Source organism: Megalops cyprinoides, chromosome 9, assembly GCF_013368585.1.
Source record: "Megalops cyprinoides isolate fMegCyp1 chromosome 9, fMegCyp1.pri, whole genome shotgun sequence".
In the NCBI taxonomy this organism is placed as follows: domain Eukaryota; kingdom Metazoa; phylum Chordata; class Actinopteri; order Elopiformes; family Megalopidae; genus Megalops; species Megalops cyprinoides.
Genome location: NC_050591.1, coordinates 16,172,183 through 16,193,648, shown reverse-complemented (window position 1 = coordinate 16,193,648; position 21,466 = coordinate 16,172,183). Strand labels below are relative to the sequence as shown.

General features: G+C 45.3%; 1 protein-coding gene across 1 annotated transcript; it reads left to right on the top strand.

The window, feature by feature from the left end:
- Positions 1-1,266: 1,266 nt before the first annotated feature.
- Positions 1,267-19,886, top strand: capn12 (calpain 12). Its single transcript, XM_036537481.1, has 21 exons — positions 1,267-1,635; positions 2,913-2,982; positions 4,464-4,582; positions 7,146-7,279; positions 8,053-8,224; positions 8,314-8,397; positions 8,564-8,649; positions 8,765-8,842; positions 12,369-12,541; positions 13,478-13,761; positions 14,077-14,088; positions 14,475-14,683; positions 14,836-14,872; positions 15,120-15,194; positions 15,376-15,421; positions 16,066-16,127; positions 16,448-16,516; positions 17,107-17,185; positions 17,478-17,594; positions 19,017-19,069; positions 19,416-19,886. Exons 1-21 carry the CDS (start codon positions 1,438-1,440, stop codon positions 19,440-19,442), a joined length of 2,184 nt encoding a protein of 727 aa, XP_036393374.1. The 5' UTR covers positions 1,267-1,437; the 3' UTR covers positions 19,443-19,886.
- Positions 19,887-21,466: the final 1,580 nt, after the last annotated feature.

Sequence of the window (21,466 nt, the reverse complement as noted above, 5' to 3'; positions counted from 1 at the left end):
CTAATTGAACGCTGATTAACGGCCGTGTCCTCCGCGGGGGTCGTGAGACCAAAGAAGGTATGGGAGGGATAGAATGTTTGGGGTGGGTCAGCAACCTCTACAAGCCTGCAGTTCCGAAGGTAATCTTGGACACAAAGCCGACGTGCAGAGAATAGGGAGTGTAGTTGCTTGGGGATTGCTATGATCAGCGTCGTTATTTGTGTTTGTTTAGCATCGTCTGCTCTGCCTTTCTGTTTGTTTATAATCTGGTATATTCGTCTGTTTATTTCTTAAAACAACCCAGTTATGCGTTAAAACTATTAAGATTATGTTTTGACTTTCGTCACCCCTCGTGCTAGTACTGAGTAAGTTTGCTGGCTGTGCTGGTCAGTTAAGTGATGGTTTAACATATTAACCCTTTACCACAAAAGTTCCCGAAATTAATAAGTAAATAGAATAAATCGTATCGGGAGGTCTCATTTCACCGTTTGGTTCTATGACTATTTATTTTGTTTTGTTTTTTTTACGGCTCACAGTAACAATTTTGCGTAACGTATGCTGAAATTGCTTCCGGCTGTGTGAGTACCTTATTCACCATACCCGAGTCCCGAACCGTTCTATTATGGATATTTACTGCCACCTAGTGAGCAACGTTTGATATTGCATCAATTGATGTCAGGGGCTCTTACTTTACCAGATGTCAGTATCCGTAGTATACAAATTCTATTCGTGATTTATGCCCTTAGAAATTGAAAACATGATTGCTGGAGTGGATGCATTTATCATGTGATGTCATGATTGCAGATGTCATTTTATTTATTACTCTACAGAAGCATATTTCATGTTTCACGGTATATATTTAACTCTGACTTCATAGTAGCCTACTTTACTCGCCATTTTCTCTGAGTTCATTACTTTACTGTGACAGTCTCTATTACATTTTAAATAATCATGTATTTTCAGTTTCATAAGTTGTCGGTTTCGTTTACTCAGCGCTGCGATTGTCCATACATGAATGTTATTGACAATGTGCATGTCGATTGTGCAAAAGTGCATTTTTTGGTTGAACACCTAAAGTGTTTGTCCAGTTCTACAGTGCTAATAACCCATAAATAAGAGCAGCTGATTGAAGTCGCTTTTTGGCAGCCTGCTATTACCCCGACTGTCATTACACTACGCCCCCTGCGGCTCTGAATGCCTCTGCTCTGGCTGGTCCGAATTAGGAGGCGCCCCAATATCTGCTGATAGGAGGTGTGTGCTTCAGTGTATAAATACAGGGCTCTCTCAGTCATTGTGCTCAGAGTAACTCTAACACTGTATGGTCTGATTTGTTCGCAGTCAACTACGCAACTGTTGTTATAGTTGCTGGCGTTGCAGCAAACTGATAGCTCAGCAAATTGATCACTTTTCTCTCTCACGTTTCACTTTTCGTGCAGGCTCTATTGATAAACCATCGCCATGGCGTGTGATCAACCCCAACCCGGCTCTGCCGGCAACCCTCGGAAGTTCCGGAACCAGGACTACGAATCTCTGCGCGCCGCTTGTCTGAAGTCGCGTTCGCTCTTCTCGGACCCGGAGTTCTCGGCAGACCAGAAGTCCATCGGCATGCCGGCAGACCCCGACCCAAGCAATGCGGTCAAATGGCTGCGCCCCAAGGTACCTTGTTGCAATTCAAAAGCTCGTGATGACAGCCATCGTTAAGTACAGCAGATGTAGAAGTGTTTCTTCATCATCATTTACGTGATGCATGGCAAAATACTTCACAGTCAAGCCATACAAGGGCGGCTCCTAACATTTATGCGTGAAAATCTAAAAGGCAGTCAGTATAAATGACTTTTAGTATCATTCTTATTCAAGAAGTTATTGTCTGTTTGATTTGGATATTTACATTTATTCATTTGGCAGACGCTTTTATGCAAAGCGACTTACATAGGTTACAGTTCTTTACAATGTTATCCATTTATACAGCTGGATATTTACTGAGGCAACTGTGGGTTAAGTACCTTGCGTACAGCAGCAGTGTCCCAGCGGGGATCAAACCAGCAACCTTTCAGTTACAAGTCCTGCTCCTTAACCACTATGCTACACTGCCACTCTAGAACAAGGGCTGTGCTTGTGGTATCATTATTCTCGAGTTTTCAACACTAACATGAGCAGCAAATACCTGGGTCCCACACTGTTGTTAAACATCTTGCCCAGGTGTTCAACAACAGGACTTTTCTCCCGGGATAAACACTCAAAAGCTTTGGGAAGGAATGCTCAAAAGGAGCCGAGTTTATAGCAAACAGATGGGCTCTGCTTGGGACAGAGCAGAATAAAAATTCTATTGGCAGAGAACAAAAATACTTTTGAGACTGCCAATATGAACTTTTCAGCCCTAGATGCACAGCGGCTGCAAGTAGAAGATGTAGGCGTGTCCCGCACACTAGCTTAGCAGAGACCCTCACAGAAAACAACATATGCAGTTTGCACTTACAAGTTATCAACCGATAAAGAAAGCCCTTAAAGTGTGGGGCAGCAGTGTCATATCTAGGACTGGATATGATGGGCTGCTGTCATACATGTCTGGCTTCCTCTGTCACGCCCTGCCACCCTGTAGTACTGTGAGTGATGTACATTACATTTTTTTTTTTTAATGTTATTGTCATTTAGCAGACGCTCTTATCCAGAGCGACCTACATTGGTTACAGATTTTTTCTGAGGCAATTGTGGGTTGCCCAAGGGTACAGCAGCACTGCTTCAGCAGGGAATCGAACCAGCAACCTTTGGCTTATGAGTCCGGCTTCTTAACCACTATGCTACACCGCCACTTTGTAGCTGTGTAGGTAGTAGCAGTGTTGTAGCCATAGTGAAAGCAATATTGAATTTATTATTATAGTGTAAAACAACGGTACGTGGGCGTTTTCTCATCATCCCCGCATGGCCGCCCACAGGAGATCAGCCGCGATGCCAAGTTCATTCAGGACACCACAGACACCACAGACATCTGCCAAGGTCAACTGGGTGAGTGTAATATCACTTTGCCGCTGCCTGTACACCTCCGAAATCTTGCCCCGCGGTAATGGGATTATGGGAACTAGCGTGCGACTCCTTGAGAAGCTAAAAACCACACCGCGCAGCGCGCGGGGCGTGAGGGAGGCATCAATGGAAAGGCGCCCTGCTGGCCTGCGTCCCAATCCTTCTTAACAAGCTCAGTCCAAGACATCATGTCCAATTGAATTCCTCAGTGAGCACTGTCATGTTACATTATTCATTGGATTCACACTCCCCCGCAGCCATTTATAAGGCTGGATGGTTACTGATAAAAGGCAGGTTGGGTACCTCGCTGGAGGGGCACAACAACAGCAATGCCCTCACAGGGGTTTGAACTTGCAGCATTCTGGTTACGAGTTCAGTATCGACATCACTACCCCACACTCCCTCCCATGGTGGTGCTTGGTCTCAGAAGCCCAGCACATCCCTTGTGAGAGGCTGTGGAGGGCACAGATAAGTGGCTTGGCAGCCACTACACATTTACCCAATTCTGTGAACTGGTCAGGAGCACAAAACATATAAACTGGTAAACACACTTTGCTCATTTTTGAGGCGACTCCATACCTTCCTTTCACCTCATGGTGAGTGTCTGTTTCTGGCACCTACTGCATGCCAACATAAGTGGGTGCTGGCAATGGCTGGTTCGAGTGAATGCCACCCCCCCCCCCCTTCCCCACCAAATTGACTATGCTTCCTTTTCAGTCTGGTTTAGTTTAGCATCTTATATGGGGCGGGTCAGTATGAATGTCTCTGATTCGTTGTGTGTTTTGCATGTGACAATGCTTTGGTTGTGTGTGTGCATGTGTTTGTGTGTGTGTGTGTGTGTGTGTGTGTGTGTGTGTGTGTTTGTGCTGTTGAGTTTGAGATGGGGGGGTCTCTGTGGGCCTTGCCCACTTGATTGTGGTTGTTTCAAAGTGACAACAGGAAAAAAGAGAGAAGGGTAAAGCAGGGGGGCTGGCAGGGAGGGAGTGTACTTGTGCGTGCGTGTCTGTGTTTTAGTACATGAAAGGCAGGCAGTATGTTGCTCAAGGGTTCAAAATTTGGGGGAGGGGATCAGCGGGGGTCCTTGAGTCTTGTCCTGAGTCAACCTCCACATAATCCTTCCCCTTATCTCTATTGTTCTTTCTCTCTCTCTCTCTCACACACACACACACACACACACACACACACTCACACGTGTGGAGAGGCACTATAACAAAAAGTACTGGGCTGCACATTTAGCAGATGTTTACTGTTAGAAAGTAGCTCTCTCTCTCTCTCTCTTACTCTCTGTGTATGGGTGTATGCATGTCAGTGTGAAAGAGGACTTTGCACTATGAGAGTACAGAGACTGAGCATTTTTTGTACTCATACTCTTAACAACACTCTCTTCATTGTTAGCTAAATTATTAAAGAAATATGGGACCACAGCATAGCCCGGTCTTACTTCTGTCTTCCTCTGCCCTCTACAGGAGACTGCTGGCTCCTGGCTGCCCTGTCCTGCCTTACTTTGCACCCCCGTCTCTTTACGCAGGTGGTACCATCCGATCAGAGCATGGATGAGCCCTATGCTGGCATCTTCCACTTCAGGGTAACGCTGGGGATTTGGCAGTGGGGGGTTAGCTGCTTGATACATTTCCATGTTGATTGCATATTCATGCTGGCAAGTACTAGCTTTCATCTGTGCCGTATTTTTGATGCTGTATTTTACAGGGATACACTAGCATTACATTCCAGTGTGCTACTACTCCAATAAGTCTGTGTAATGCAACATGGTGAAGTATTCCACAAGTTCCGATGTCTGTTTCACCACACATTGAGAGAGAATTGCTAGTGATGGACTGAGTGGAAGGAGAGGGAAGGAGAAGTGAGTGAAAGGACTGAGGAGAGAAGAGAGGGATCCAGGGAGTCCGTAGGTGAGGGTGGCGCCCAGGCAAGGGGGAGGAGTGAGGAGAGAGAGAGATCAGAGAGATGGAGGGGTTGGATGGGGCCCAGATTTATGACCATGTTAGCCCCGGCACCTGTGTCATTACTCCTCTGGATTTACGGCCCCCGCCAACACTAACGATCGGGCCCCTTAGCACTCCCGCCCCCAACACCATCCGCCCGCTGGGGCCCATTTGAGCCATGCCCACCTCTCATTCAAGTGCATCACTTCCTGTTCTGTAGGCGAAACACTCAAGATCATTTCCTTCGCTTTCTGCTCCATTTCACAATTTAGCTGTCCCCATCAAGGTCAGAATACATTCTATATATGGTATACTGTATACCTATTGTCTTCAGACAGGTAGCGAGTACCTTACACTGATCTGTCTTTGAAAGTACTCATGGTGAAGAGTAGTTTGACAGTCCTTTCATTACTGTATATGTTGTAAACAGTTTTTTTTAACTTCTTCTCAGTCAGCAGCTCCTGAAAGTATGACATTTCATAAACTGAACCTACTGCAGACTTGCTTTCTTTGTAGTAGATAGTAATAGTAACACAATTTTCTGAGTTTAAAAATGATTTTGTGAGTGGAAACAGAAAAACATATTATTTCACGTTCCATGATGATGCACACAGCTTTCAACATATTTGACATCATATTGCAGAGACCATGCTCTATGCTGTATTACTGATCTTAGAAGTATACAGATTTTCAGTGGAGGACTCTGTGTACCTTGCTCCAGGGAATGTCAGCTATCCCCCATTCAAATTTTTTTGTGTCCCAGAATCCACCTGTTTTAACGACTACTCCACACCCCATCTTCTTCATGCAATGAGATCTTTTTATGTCTGTCATCAGAGACATCTATCTCTGTATTTGTTTCTTGGAAAACCCAAAAACCCATACACCCGTTATTTGTGGGCCTTCAAAGTTTGTGTTCTGACTGCTCCAAGCCAGTAAAGCAGTCATGCAGACTTTATTAAAAGGTTGTTATGTGCTTATTACATTACATTCATTTAGCTTCCAGCACAAGAGAACAGAAGTGTATTCATTCAAGTTATTTATGATGTCAGAATAGGATTATTTTATAGATCAAATCTGGGTTATCAAGGTTTTCAGAGATACTCCTAATCCATAACCATAGTGTATTTATATCTCTCCTCTGCTTTTGATATAATAGCTATAAATTAAGTGAATTTATATATAATATAATTTATATATAACATATATAATAATAATAATTATTTACAGTACAATGCTGTAGACCTGTAGAGTACAGTAGCTGATGAAATATGGCATTCTTGGCACCTAGAGAAGGCCAGGCAATTAGATCATCTAGGTATTTACTGTGGGAGAGATGTCCTGGAGTCTACTGTCATTAGTATTAGAAAATAAAATTTACAGCCTGGAATCCAAAGAGAGGAAATGCTTGAAAATCTTTTTGTTCTTGTTAAAAGCAGCCAGGAGGTTCCCTGTGTGTTATGATTCAGTGGCACTCCTCAATTGTTCCTTGAATGTTATGTCTCTGAGGGCTCTCTCGGGTGGTGTTGAAGGTATGTGTGACATGACTGTGCATGAGAGAGGAGTGCAGTGGGGCGTGCGGAGTCAAGCTGGAACTGGATGGAGGGAGGAGGGGTTTCCTGGAGTCCAGGCATGCCCCCATCGCCCCAGGGCGTGAGCGCTCCTGCTGCCACTGCAGTGAGCTGGCGCAGGCCTGCTCCTACCGGCTCTATAAACGGAGCTGACTTCCTCTCCCCACAGTCCTGAGCTCCAAGCGCCACACTGATGCAGTCCTTGTCATGCAAACATGAAACGCATGCATGCACACACATACACGCACGCACACACACACGCGCACACACACACGCACGCACACACACACGCACACACACACACACACACACACACACACACGCTCACACACGCACACACACACACATGCACGCACACACACACAGACACAAAATTTATTTCTGACACAACTGCACACACATGTAAAGCTGATGGAAATTCAGATACACCCAGGTAACACCCACAGATACTCGATTTCTTTTCCTAGTTGCTCCACTGTGTGCCTCACTCTGTCTCTTTCTCTCACTCCCTGCCTCCCTTTCTCACACACATCACAGACAGGTGCACCTCCCTCTCTCTCTCACTCCCTGTCTCCCTATTACACACATCTCAGACAGGTAAACCGCTCCCCCCCCCTCTCTCTCCTCCTCTCAGTTCTGGCAGTACGGCGAGTGGGTGGAGGTCGTGGTGGACGACAGGCTGCCCGTGCGGAGCGGCCGCCTGCTCTTCAGCTACTCTCGGACCCGCAATGAGTTCTGGAGCGCCCTGGTGGAGAAGGCCTACGCCAAGTCAGTCCTAGCGTGTCTGCATGCGTGCGCCTGATTGTGTGAGCGGATGCGCTTGTCAACATCTCAATGTGTGAAAGCATTCCCCAGGAGTATCTCATGCTAAGAAGCAACAGCCCAAAAGGCCTTCTGGCCTGTAAAGGAATTATGAAAGGAATTATGTACAGTGCCCTGAACAACCTGGAGCATATCTGCCAAGAAGAATGAGCAAACAGCACCCCCAAACAAAAGGTGGCTCTACCAAATATTAATGTGTCGGGCCTGAATACTACTGAATTTTTCATTTTTTAAAATTTTTCTTACAAATATTTTCTAACGTAAAACCAATGCCACCTTAAAATAATTAATTTAGAGTTTCATTGTTTTTAAATAAAATGTCGCACAGAATGAAATTGCAATGGATAATCTGTAATTCAGTAAAAAGTGAGAATTGGTCAAGGTTTTGAATACTTTATGGGTAACATGCATTCAAAGACAATGAGTTTCAAGACGAACTGACAAACAAGACAATTGTTTCTTAGAAAAATATAAATCATGAAGTTAATGCCTATGTATAAATTTCTTTCCAAAAATATTTAAAAAAATATATATTTTTGGGCTATTTTGAAGAATGAAAAATATAAGTTTTGATGTCTTTGCTATTATTCTACGATGTGGAAAATAGAAAAAGCAAAGAAAGAAAAGTGTGTCCAAAAGTTTGACTGGTACTATACATGCATTTGCATGTGCAACAGAATCAGCAGATCTGTCCTCTCTCCCCACACCCCTGTCCCCAGGTTGATTGGGTCCTACGGCAGTCTGAAGGGAGGGAATATTTCGGAAGGGATGGAGGACTTCATGGGGGGCATTGCCAGGGCACTGCCTGTCTCTGCCCGCACCCCCAGGGTGCTGTGGAGAGCTATCGGTGCCTCCCTGTCCCGGGGAACTCTGATCAGCTGCTTCATACAGGTACACACACACACACACACACACACATATATTTTTTATATATTATATTTTATATATAAATTCTCATCTGTCTCTTTGACTCTATACAGGCTCCAAGCATGCAGGATATCGGGAGGGTGAATTCACAGGGGCTGGTGATGGGCCATGCCTACGCCATCACCGAAACAAACAAGGTAGGCACTGACACCCTGACTGCATACTGGACACGGCTTAGAGCACCGCACAAAGTGAGACGAAATGGAGAGACATGCAATAAAGGATAGAAATATATAAATATTTTGAGTTACCAGCGCACATCATGGATAATGGCTGTGTGTGTGTGTGTGTGTGTGTGTTCAGGTGCAGAAGGAGTCTGGGGAGGTGTTACTGCTGAGACTACGAAACCCCTGGGGTTTCGTGGAGTACTGTGGACCCTGGAGCGACAAGTGAGTGGGGGCTGGGGAGAAGTGTCATTGTGTTATAATTCATGACTACCTGATCCAGTCAGACCTGTGTGTGCTAACTGTGTGTCTGCGAAAAGCTGACTGCTTGTCTGCGCAGGTGTGATGACTGGGACAAGCTGGACAGCTCTGAGAAGAACAAGATCAAGCTGATCAAGGCTGAGGACGGAGAGTTCTGGTGAGCCGTGCAAAGAACAGACAGACACACATGAAGACAAGCACACGCATGCCTGCACACATACGCACAATAGCCCACCCATACACACAGGCATGGCACACAAGAGACAAAATTCACAAACACAAGCTTTGTACATTTACCAGTTCTTCACAACCCCCTCCCCTCCCTCCCTCCCTCTATCACTGTTTGTCTTTGGCCTCTCTCTCTAATTTACATCCAAAACTACCTTCGACCAAAATAACTCTCAGGCATGAGCAGTTTTACCAATTATTGTCAAACAACATCATCCTATATCACATCACATGGACAGAGAACAAATAAAAGAAAAAGTTAACAGTAAAACAATAATAACACTACTACTAATAGTAGAGAAAGTGCAGACATATACATACATATGTACATGCATACGTGAACACAGGTACATATATGAAAAGGGTGACAGTTTGGTTGGTTGTTGGTGTTACTGTATGCAAAATATTGCAGTGAAGGAGGAAGTGCATATCTATCTCTTCTGTCTCACAGTAACCACATCCTCTTCATCAGGTGTTTGGTTTTTTGCTGGTCTTTGTCAGTGGCTAAACTTCGGTCACTATAATCCTTGTACTTGGTCAGGATCTGTCTGCTTTCTTTAACTTGCAGGGAAGGGATCTACAGAAGGGTGGTTTTCTGTTTAAGGCCTGACAGCTGTTAAGCTGATGTGGAGATTTAGCTTCATTGTACCAACTGTGAAGATGGGACATTTTTCATTTTTACCTATTCCTATTTAGTATCCTCTTGTGACTGATTAGATTTCCCTAATTAGACTCCATTCAAAATTTTCTCTCTCTCTCTCTCTCTCTCTCTCTCTCTCTCTCTCTCTCTCACACACACACACACACACACATTTTTACTGCTAATCAAAAGCTCCTTAATGCACTGATCCTTAGTCTGATGTAGATGGAACATAATGTGCATGTTCTAGGACAGCCTCTCTGAAACTGGGGTTCTGGAAAGTCGTGACAGGTCATGGTTGGGGGGCTGCAACACAACAGAATATTTTTTTTCTCATGTCAATATGAAAATAAGATCATATTTGTAAAATTATGAGGTTCAGTGGCACCACCTACAGACCACCTGATTGAACCACAGGCTTCTCGGAGAAATTCATTTTTCAAACATAACATTTTTCATCAATTGTGCTTCTGATTGGCTGGCTTAAACAGCCTGATATTAAAGATACCCTGTAAGTTTACACTGTTGATTGTGAGCTACACAGTGAGCAGCAGAGTCAGCATTTCTTGTTAGCAGGTCGCCAACAAATGAAAATAATAGAACACTGGAGGTCAAAATAAAAGGATTGTTGGATTATGAGTTTGCATACAATGGACAAGTGGAAGATCCACAGCCACAGTGTACTGTTTTTAGGATGGCTTTGGCAGAAGAGAGAATAAAACTCGTGGAAATACTGTGGCACTACAGACTCGACAGCTTCTCTGCAAACCAAACTGCTGTAGCTTTTTCAGAGAAAGCCCAAGGAGCTATGAGGCCAGAGACCTCTCCTCAAGACAGCAGCCACTGGTAATGAACTGATTAATGCTGGCTGTCTCACGCTGGACACACTTTCAGTGCTCGATACTAGTTTTGGGTTATTGTTTTTTCAGTTAATTATTCGATTTTTTTGGTACCCTGTTTACTGCATGAGCAGTGCGTGGAACAGTGCCATAGTACAGGTAATGGCTTATTTTCTGCTTCCCTGTTTTTTGGTTTGATTTGCTGTCCAGTTGCTGGGCCAGGGAACATCTTTCTGCTTCGGCTGATGCATTCATTCTCAGTCATGGTTTTCGAGGGGCATCTGCGTGTGGGAATCTGCAGTGAGGAGTCACATGCCGATCCCCTCGAGCTGGGGACAAGAGTACGGGCCGTTGTTCCCTTCGAAGTTTCGAACCCCTGTATGATTAACAGGCAAGCCCTCGTGGCTAACAAAACAACTCAGGCCCTTAAGCAGATGAAGTGGTTCATACTGCCTTTGCATACTGCAGTTTAGCATACTGGTAAAGAGCAGGGCTTGTAACCGAAAGGTTGCCGATTTGATTCCCTGCTGGGGCACTGCTGCTATACCCTTGGACAAGGCACTTAACCCAGAAATGCCTCAGTAAATATCCAACTGTAAAGATGGATAACATGTAAAAATTTTAACCTCTGTAAGTCGCTCTGGAAAAGATTGTTTGCCAAAGGACAATCATGTAATCTAATACAGTCAAGCAGTTTATACAGTCAAATCAGCCCAGCTCAACAAGTGCACAGCTCTTCACAATTTTGTGCCAGCAAAAGGGAATGGAGCATCACTAAATGGTGCACCACACCGGCAGCCAGTGACTGTCCGGGGGAAAAATGCTGTATTGCCTTTCTTAGCCTACCTTGCAGATGTCTTTGATCTTCTTAATGTCCTGAAGGCAGGACTACAGGGACAAAGCTCAACCCTCTTTACTCTTCACTGAAACCTGAAGGGTGGATCCAGAAGCCCTCCTAATGACAATGTCAGGTCAACAGTGGCATTCGAGGAATTTACGGCTTATGTCATTCAGATTGACTTATCTTTGAGAAGCGGGCCGCTCAGCCCAAATCTACACGGGGAATAAGTACAGAGGCCGTCTAAAGGTGGAAGAAGACGTCTGTCAGTTCTTCAGTTCCACCCAGCCCCTGGCTCTCCTGTTATTACTTGTTTTATGCTGGATGTGTTTTGTCTCCAAACAAGAGACAAGAAAGTCATTGATGGCCAGCTGCTTTAGCTGCCGAAATCAGTTTCCCTGATGGCTTTTCCTGAGGGTGTTATCATCTCATGATGATTGTGGAATTACATAGTTTTTTTCTGCATGTTTGTCCAGTATCTGTGTGTTTTTAACCTGTGCATTTACATGGGGAAAGACACAGTATTTATTTATTCAATTCATAAATATGTTGAACTAATGTGAATATTTTGGCTTAGCTATAGGTTTTCTCTTGTCTCGGTTTTGAGCCAGTGTAACGGAATCTGGTTGTTAACCTAACATAGAAATCATGCCATTAATAGCGCTTTTTTTTAATCAGCTCCCTCTTCTAAATGGGCATGTCAAGTAAACCTTCAGTCACATTCGGTGTTTTTCGTGTCGTATGAGAGTTGTGTAATGTTTTTTCACAAATGAGTATGTTGCAGGTCAAAAAACTGCTTCAGAGTGATTTTTGTTTGAATATGCCGGAATCAACTTCCATAACATTTTTGGCTCATTTTAAAGTTTCAGAGAAATATGACTGCCAGGACTGACAGCCTGTTCTGATAGAGCGGGATTCTGCAGTAGAGCTTGTTCTGTGGCCAATTCCAGACCATCTGCACAGAGCAGGAAATGGACCGCTGCGTGGTTCAGAGCGAGCCCAGCGGCTGCAATTCCTCCACTGATGCAGCTAAGTCACTGATATAAATACTGAACAACGCTGGAGCCCCGGGAGCAGCCTGAACTGCAGCCCTGCCTGAATCCATGTTCTCTCTCTCACACACGCTCTTTCTCTGTAGGATAAATGTGGAGGACTTCAGCAAGCTCTTTGAGATGGTGGAAATGTGCAGTGTGAATCCAGACTCTCTTCTGGAGGAGGGACATGAGGTTTCCCCCACTGCCTGGACCATCAGCTCCTACCACGGCTCCTGGGTCCCAGGGTGCTCTGCGGGAGGAAGCCGCAAATTCCGGCGTGAGCATGTGCACCCACACGCACACACACACACGCACGCATAAATATATATTTATGTACACACTGACATACACATAAATACATTTACACACATGAACACATACGCACATACACAGACATACATATACATTCCCATACATACTCACTCACACACACACACACACACATATACTGTCACAAACAGACACACTCACACGCACACACTCATATAACCACGTGCACGCATTAGCACTCATACACACTCACATACTCACACACACACACACACATTCACAGTTACACATTCTACATTCTCTCATGCATTTGCTCACGCACACAAACAGTATCATATGCTTACACACTTATGTACATTTTAATACTGTATGTGAGTCCTTTGAAAAAAACATTAGATTTGTTTACCTATGCCATGCATAGGTATTCATACAAATATATACATACTTTACACAAACAATTTGAGCTTCCCTTTATTAAGGGGTATACAAAACATCATCTTATCCAACCTGACATGCTTCATATTACTGCTGAGATAGAACAGAACTTTTAAAGCTGCCTGGCTTTGTGCTTTATCGGGCCTGAAATTTGCAATCCTCTTACAACCAGTCTATGTACATTACGTGTCCCAGACTACTAAAAATAAAAAATTAACGAATGGCATTACTAATCAAGGTGGCTTGTTGCATCACCCAGGGTCTTGTCCTGTAATAAGTTCTTTATTTGATTCAAATACAGATAAAATCATCAGCCTTCCTCCATTACATATTCACAGTGGCCTTTGTTTACCGCTTTTGTTTTGTTTCCTAGTTGACACATTTAAGTCAATACTACAGGCATGTCTAGTGGTACGCACATTCACACACACGCACACACTCACACACACATACACTCACACACACGCACACTTGCACACACGCGCGTTTCTCTCTCTCTCTGCCTCAGGTTCGTTCTGGCAGAACCCGCAGTACCGTCTCATCCTCTCGGAGAGGGACGAGGACGAGGACGACGACGATGACGACGACGACGGCGAGGACGACACCGGGGACGATGACGTGGCGGAGGAGGGGGCAGGGGAGGCGGTGCGCGTGATGACCCCGGAGGAGCGCGCGGCCCGGAGGCAGAGGGAGAAGAGGCTGCAGTGCACCGTGGTGGTGGAGCTCCTGCAGAAGCACAGGAGGCAGAGGGACAAAGTTAACTTCCTCTACATCGCCTTCCACATCTACAGGGTGAGAGAGACAGAGAGAATCTGAAGGTTCAGCTGAGAGAACGAGAGAGGGCTTCAGTGGGAGAGAAGCCCTGGGTTCGCTCTGTTCTCATGCACACTCTGAACGGGAATAGAGAAGGGAGAGAGAGAATCAGGGACACCATGACAGAGAGAGAGAGAGTTCGTGAGCTTAAGGTTGTGAGTATACACTTTCAGGTGTCCCTGCAACAATGTGAGAGCAGATCGTAGCCTTCGTGTGTCGTGTTTGGTGCAGGTGCGATGATGTCACTGTGACAGTGTACGTGTCTAACGCTTTCCCGTTCTCTGTTTGTTTCAGGTTCCTCCTGAGGTAAGCACCTCACATTCATGATCACAGGGTTGTGTTTCACTGTTAAAAGAGTAACAAGCAGTCTCTCTCAGGCTTTTGTAGAGCCATCAACAAGAACCCAGAGTTACTCTTTCCCCTGGAGATGACCTCAGAGATGGTCAACCACAGAAAGCATTAAATTCAGAGGACAGATGACCTCTCTGCGATATGTTCATAATTTTCAAATAATTAGTATCATTGTAAAAGGCCTTTTTCAAGATTGATTGAACAAACATGCATGTGCTATAATATAATTAACCTATTTGATCATTATCATATCATTATTCGTCCATTAAGATGTCAGTATAAATACCCCATTTAGGCGTATGTATAGACTGGCTCTGTCCCTGCTCACTCCTTGCTTGCAGCTTCAGGACAGCCTCACTCCCTTGAGTCAGCGGTTCTTTTCCTCGAATCGCCCGGTGGCTCGCTCAGGGAAGTACCGGGCCATGCGAGGGGTGCGCAGAAAGATCCACCTGGACCCCGGGCACTACGTCATTGTGGTCTCCACCTTCCGACCCAACCAGCCGGCGGACTTCTTCCTGCGCATATTCGCCAAGACTGGGAACACCCTGGGGTAGGAGGGAGGGAGAGAGGGATGGAGAATGGAGGGAAAGAGAAGGGTGTAGGGAGGGAGAGAGGGATGGAAGGAGGACGGCGGAGGGGGGGAGACAGTAGGAAGTGACTGGAGAGCAGAGATGTTGACTGTTTGTCCTGCTTCCATTTCAGGGAGAAAGACTTTATCTGCGCCTCAGATTTCCTCATGGTGAGGGCACCTCTCACAACCCAGCATGCCTTTACCAGCAGATCTCTGCTGAAACATTGATTCATGAATGCTAGCTAGTGTGAACAAGAAAGGCACTAAGAAGCCACTTGGGTGTTTCCTAAAAAAGCATAAAAAGAAGAGTCATTTTTTCTGCTATTTCCCATTTGCCTTTCTCACTATCACACTTTGTAACACTGTCTGTGTGTGTGTGTGTGTGTGTGTGTGTGTGTGTGCGTGTGTTGCATAGGCAGTACAGTCGAAGCCAGTCATAGATGAGGATCACAACAGAGTGAGGAAGCTGTTTGACCAAGAGGCCGGGCCGGTATGGGCACTCAGTGTCAAATTCTATTGCTAATTTTGACCCAAACTATGTAGGAGCAATATATTCTCGTCCCTCTTGTCTTATTTATCTCCAGTCTTTCATTTGCATCCACCCACATAAATGAATATTTCTTACGCCACTTTCTGTCATTAAATGTTTATACTGTTTTCTAATGCTACAGGATGGCAGGCTTGATGCAGTGCAGTTTCAGAACTTGGTGAACTCAGGTGAGAGACACAGAATTGGCACATAGCAGAAGGAAGGTCTGTCATATGCCTAGTGTCCTGCCAGAATGTCTTTAGTGTGGCCTGTTGACGTAGTCCACTGTGGCAGTGTGGGAATACTAATTGCAATTCCAATGTTAGCCACAAGATGGAAGCAAAATGCCATGTCGATCGTCCAGAATCACGATCGCAAAGTTAAGGGGCAGCTGTTAAAGGAGCTAATCTGTCAAACCAGGGGCACAACCATTTTTGTGTCTCATCTGGGAATATTACTATTATATCAATCATATGTATGTTTGCCGGTATTTATACGCACATATTAACGGTACTATTTCCCCTTTGCTTGATTTCTTAACAAGTGCTAAATATATTGGGAAATTTTTCATAGGTGTCTGTGTTTTTGCCAATATGCTTAATATCCTATCCATTCCTATCCATTTTTGTCTGAGCACCAACAAGGATGCTAACAGATCTGTATAAGTAAGCCATGATGTTTGTGTAATGGTAATCTGAGTTGTAAATTAAATGTTGTATTTGTGGTATGAAATGGTAACTAAAGCAATAAAATACGAAGGGTATGTAAAATGTTTAGTTTAGTCATCTCATGATTTTCTCAAGCTCTGTTTCTCTCTGTGTGACTCCCTCAGTCCTGGATAAAGATTACCAGCTCCCCTTGGACACTTGCAGACAGCTCATCCTGTCAGAAGACGTATCCTTTCATTAACTGACTCTCGATGGTCCATTTCACTCTGGTCGTACCGTCGTCCCACTTCTCTCTCCTGTCACCACCGTGACTCTCCTCTCCCACCTCCTCCCTCTCCAGCCAGAGCTGCCCACCCCCTCCCTCACAACGTCTTCTCTTCTCATCATCCCCCTCTCCATTCCCCCCTACCCGTTCCCTTGCCCCCATCCGCCCGTCAATCCCCTCCCTCTCTCCCGCCAGCTCTTGCGCGTCACCCTTTTCCATGCAGACCCCCCCCCCCCAGCTCTCTCTCTGTGATGTTAGCTGCTCCTGACCCCAGCTGTCAGGCGGAGGGCCGCAGCAGACCAACCCTGCCACAGACGGAGAAGCTGCTGTCCTCGCTGCGCACTCTGCAGGTACGGTACAGCTGCGCAGACGGATCTGTTTGAGTCGTGCACCCGACACTCAACATACTCAACACAGACTTCTGCTGGTTCTCATCCCCACATCCTTTCTGCCAGGGAACCTAGCAGGGGGGCAGGAGCCCTGTTCTAGCTTAGCTCAAGGATTGGAAGGGCCTGTAAACCAGTTCAGTGGGTCTGTGGTTGGAGTGTACCACCTGACCCAGCTGAGTCACACGACAGAATTTTAGGAAATTATTACAATAGCCTCTCCTTCACTGCTTAGTATCCAGCTGCACAGAAATGGAATGGGGTTATTGAACTGCAATATACTGGTGTTTTGGGCACGTAAAACATTTTTCAGCAATGCCTTCTATGTGATCAAAGAAACCCTAATGCACACGTATATGCCCTGTTTCTTGCTTGGTATTCTAGATGCCATACCTGAATGACACCAATGAGACTCTCCATTTCTCTCTCAAGAACTGAGATTTAAATTGTGCTTCACTGGCATGACCCAGCCATGTATAGTATTATTACAAATGGGGAAAATATGATAAAGTTACATCCCAATAGGCCGTCTCTCTTTGTTTTCTCTCTCTTAGTCCATCTTCCTCAAGTATGATGAAGACTCCTCTGGAACAATGAGCCCCTTTGAGTTAAGCCTGGCACTGGACGCTGCTGGTATATCCCTCCACATATATGTTACCAAATATATAATTTTATACTTGATTTAGTCTTTATTCTGTTTTTTTTTTCAGTGCGCGTCCTAGAACGTCAAAAGCATTACTGAACTGTATTGATCAAAAGACAGGAAGTGGGGCTTGAACCTTGCTCTCCATGATGATTGTGGCTTTAAAACAGCATGTTATACCGCTGGAACTGCTTGACTTGTGTCCGCTAATTTGGAATATGTCTCGTGCTAATCCTATACAGTACAATTACCCTCCTTGTCTCTCCCTGTTCTTGTCCCCAGGTCTGAAGTGCAGCAGAGAGGTTCAGGAGGCGCTGTGGGGGAGAGTTGGCGCGGGCGAGCTCCACCTGCCCTTCCATGGCTTTGTCTCCTGCGTCACCAAACTCCACATGCTCTTTGGTGAGCTCAGGCCGCCGACACCACTACCACCCGCAGGTTTTGGGGAAGCCATTTCTACCTCTGGATGTGCCGTATTTTGTTGTTGTGTGTTTCAGAGATATTAAGTGAGGCGTAGAGTTGTGATGCATGGTGGCATTATGCGATAGGGCTGTATCCTTAAACATTTTTCCGTATCGGTGCCGATACCAAAACTTTTTTCGGTACCTCATTATGCTCGTTGTTGATGTAAGCAATTTTTTTCTGCAATAACCAAAATTTTCATTTCATTTGACAAAATAAACCAACACTTCTCAATTTCCACACTGCAAAGTATTTATTGTTCTCTTACTGAACAACTGTATGAACAGCTTTTATAAATAATGAAATATGAAATGTACAAAATTATCTTACCATTTTATTATTTTACCAAACAAAGGGGTTTACAGTCATATTTTCAATCTATTTATAACAATAATGCCTAAAGTAGATAGCTAATGCTAGTTAGCAATGATTTGTGAATAAGTGTGGCCTAAACTAGCGTCAGAGAAAATGCGGGTTATGAAAAAAATGACTTAATTTGTAGCGAGCGAATAACGTGTAATTTTTTAATGTAATAACTTTATATGCAGCTCAGAGAAATTAAAATAACACTTATATATATAGCTTTATAACAAATCCTATAGCTACCCAGCAAGCTAGGAGCCACAATTATAAGTGACAACAGTCGCACTAATGTCTCTGCAATGTTCCACTTTCAGGCACTGACAAACAGTTGCAGCTAGTTAGCTCTATTTTTGTCTGAGGTTTTTAGTTGAGAACCCATTACAATGAGGAAAGTAGCTACATCGGAATGTCAGTAACCTTGGTGTATCTGTCCACTCATTCATTCAGAAAGTTAAAACATTCCGGCCAGGAACTCCCTGTGTAGCACTGAATGCATGAACAGATTTCGATACTCGGTAGTACCAACGTTATTCGGTCGGTGCTTTAGAAGTACCGAGCCTCAATACCCAGCCCTATTATGTGAGGTACAGCACTGTGGTGATTGTGCGAGATTAAGTGCACCAATGTGTTGTTTGTGATTTTAATGATAACAATGTGTTATGCTCTACTGTATGAGGACAATGGCAGCAATGTGTTGAGCTATACTGTTTGAAGACAATGGCAGTGATGTGTTGTGTTATTCTGTGTGAGGACAATGGCAGTGATGTGTTGTGTTGTACTGTATGAGGACAATGGCAGTGATGTGTTGTGTTGTACTGTATGAGGACAATGGCAGCGATGTCTTGTGCTGTACTGTGTGAGGTGAATAGCCGGAGTGTGTCATAGTGCCGTGTGGGGAATGTGTGAGGTGACGTGCTCTGGCGTACTGAGCTATGTGGTGCTGTACTCGGCCCCCTGTCTGTGGTCTGATGCGCGGCTCTGTTCCCTCTCTCTCCCCAGCGCTCTATGAGTCAGAGAGCAGCACTGAGGTGAAGGAGCGTGGCATTCATGCAGTAAGTCCCTTCCCTCTCCCTCCCCGCCTCTCTCATTCCGTTCCTCCACACCCCCCCTTTCTCCTCTCCCCCTCTTTCACTCTCCTGCTCCCTCTGTTTCTAAGCTCTGACATGACTAAGCTTTGCCCCTTAATTTTGGATTTAAAATTTTCTTTACATTCGGTCAGTTTTTCAGGGAGGAGGCTAAGTTTAAGTATGTGTTTAATGTGGTGAGAGCACATAAGATGAGGAGAGACTTGGAGGGAGCCTCTTTGAGTTCAGGCCAGTTGTTGTTTTGCCTCTTGTGTGTCTGTCTGTCTGTCTGTCTGACTGACTGAATGTCCGTCCTTTTGTCCATGCATTGCAGTGGCTCCTCAAGTTTCTGGTGGTGTGAGCTCACCTTCAACCCCACATGATCACAGAGGGGTCACAGCTGTGTGTCTGTCTGCACCATACCCTCCATATCCTCAGCCTACAGTGCCATTGCCCATCACTACTACTGACTATTGGTCCTGGTGTATTCTCCTTACTGTGAAACATAAGACTAGCTCTAGAGATAAAGGCTGTAGCTTTACTGTGAGATCCAACTAACTAGTGCCTTTCTTACTGCTAGCAGGAATGGCTCAAGCCTCTTTAACACCACTCTCTTTAACAATTTTTACCAATGCATGAATTTTATTATAGAATACAATATATAGTCATAATAGTGTAATATCATTATAGTATATTATAATGTTTATTCACCTTTGTCTGTATCTCTTACGCTCATAGTTTCTTTGTTCCAGAGCTATTTGAAAAAGTGCATGGCTGATATCTACCAATAAACTGTTCTGTCATGGCTTATGTCAGTTGTACGTGTTGTATGAATTGGAAACAAGCAAAATTTTTCCCCTACCAAGATGTGCCATCACAGGTTTTCTACAAACTCATACACACATGCATACATGAATAAACACACACATTCTTGTGTACAGATATGCACACACGCACACACACATACACACATGCACGCACAGACACACACACGCACACACACAAACTCACACACGCACACACACACATGTGCACACGCACGCACACACATACACGCACAGACGCGCACACACACACACACACACGTGCACACGCACGCACACACATACACGCACAGATGCACACACGCACACGCACACACACACACACACACACACACACACGCACAGATGCACGCACACACGCAGGCATGCACACGCACACACGTACACACACACACACACACACGCACGCACACACACTCTGAGCTTGGTGTACCCTGTAAGTGTGAGAGTGACAGTGGGTATTAAAAGCAGCGCAGTGCCAGCGCCACACGCACCGTCTCTATTCTTATCGCGCTGACGCCACGCACAGCGTCAGCACGCCGCCGCCCCCTCCTCTGTTACGCTCTCTCCCTCCGTCCCTCACTCCCTGCCTCCCTCGCTCCATCTCCAGCAGCTGCCTCAGTCTCACACTGGCCCTCTTCCTCCCTCCCCCTCTCTCTCTCATGAGTACACACTGACAGACTTACACACACGTACGCATGCCCTCACGCACATACAGGGGCACACACACACACACCCCCACAGGCACACACGCGCACACGCACACACACCTATACGGACACACACATGCGCACACCCACATAAACGCGCACACACTCGCAGGCACACGCACACACGCTCTTGTTCTGAGTCCTGATGGTCCTATTTATAGACCCTTTTCCTCGAATAACTTCCTCCCCGTCGTCAGGTGGCAACGCACAGGTTGCCCGCGGCAACCAGCCAGCCACCTCAGGACAGGAGAGAGAGAGAAAAAGGGATAGAGAGAGGGGAAGAGAGAGATGGAGGACAGAGCAGGGACAGATGTGTGTGGCTCCTTCTCTCTTGCTCTGTCTCCCTTCCCCTCTATTGCTTTCCTCCCCCTGGCTCCAGGTCACAGTGCTCTGCAGGAGATGAACTGGCATGACAGGCCTGGTCTTGTCAAATCTTGTAAAGCAATGAGCATAATGCATATGGGAACCTAGTACAGATGTAACATATCCCAGCATGCACTGTGTCTGTCCTCACTGTGATTTCCAAAAAGCGGCTGTATGAGCTTGCCAACGCAGAGCCGAGCAACATGGAACAACTTCACAAGGGACCAGTCAAATTCCAGCATTGTTGGTGTGACTGAATTTTAATTTAAAACTTAATTTTGATTTGAATTCAAATCACTGAGCGCTTTATGAGTCCCTCTGCACTCTTCCCTAATCTCTTTTGAAACTGATGCTGTGACTTAGCCTCTTCATTTCTTCCCCTCCCCCACATATCTCTCTTTGTGTCCATCCTTCCTTCCTTAACACGCGTGCTCTTACCGATCCTCCATCCCTCCCTAGGCTTCGCTCCCTCCATCCACCTCTATCTG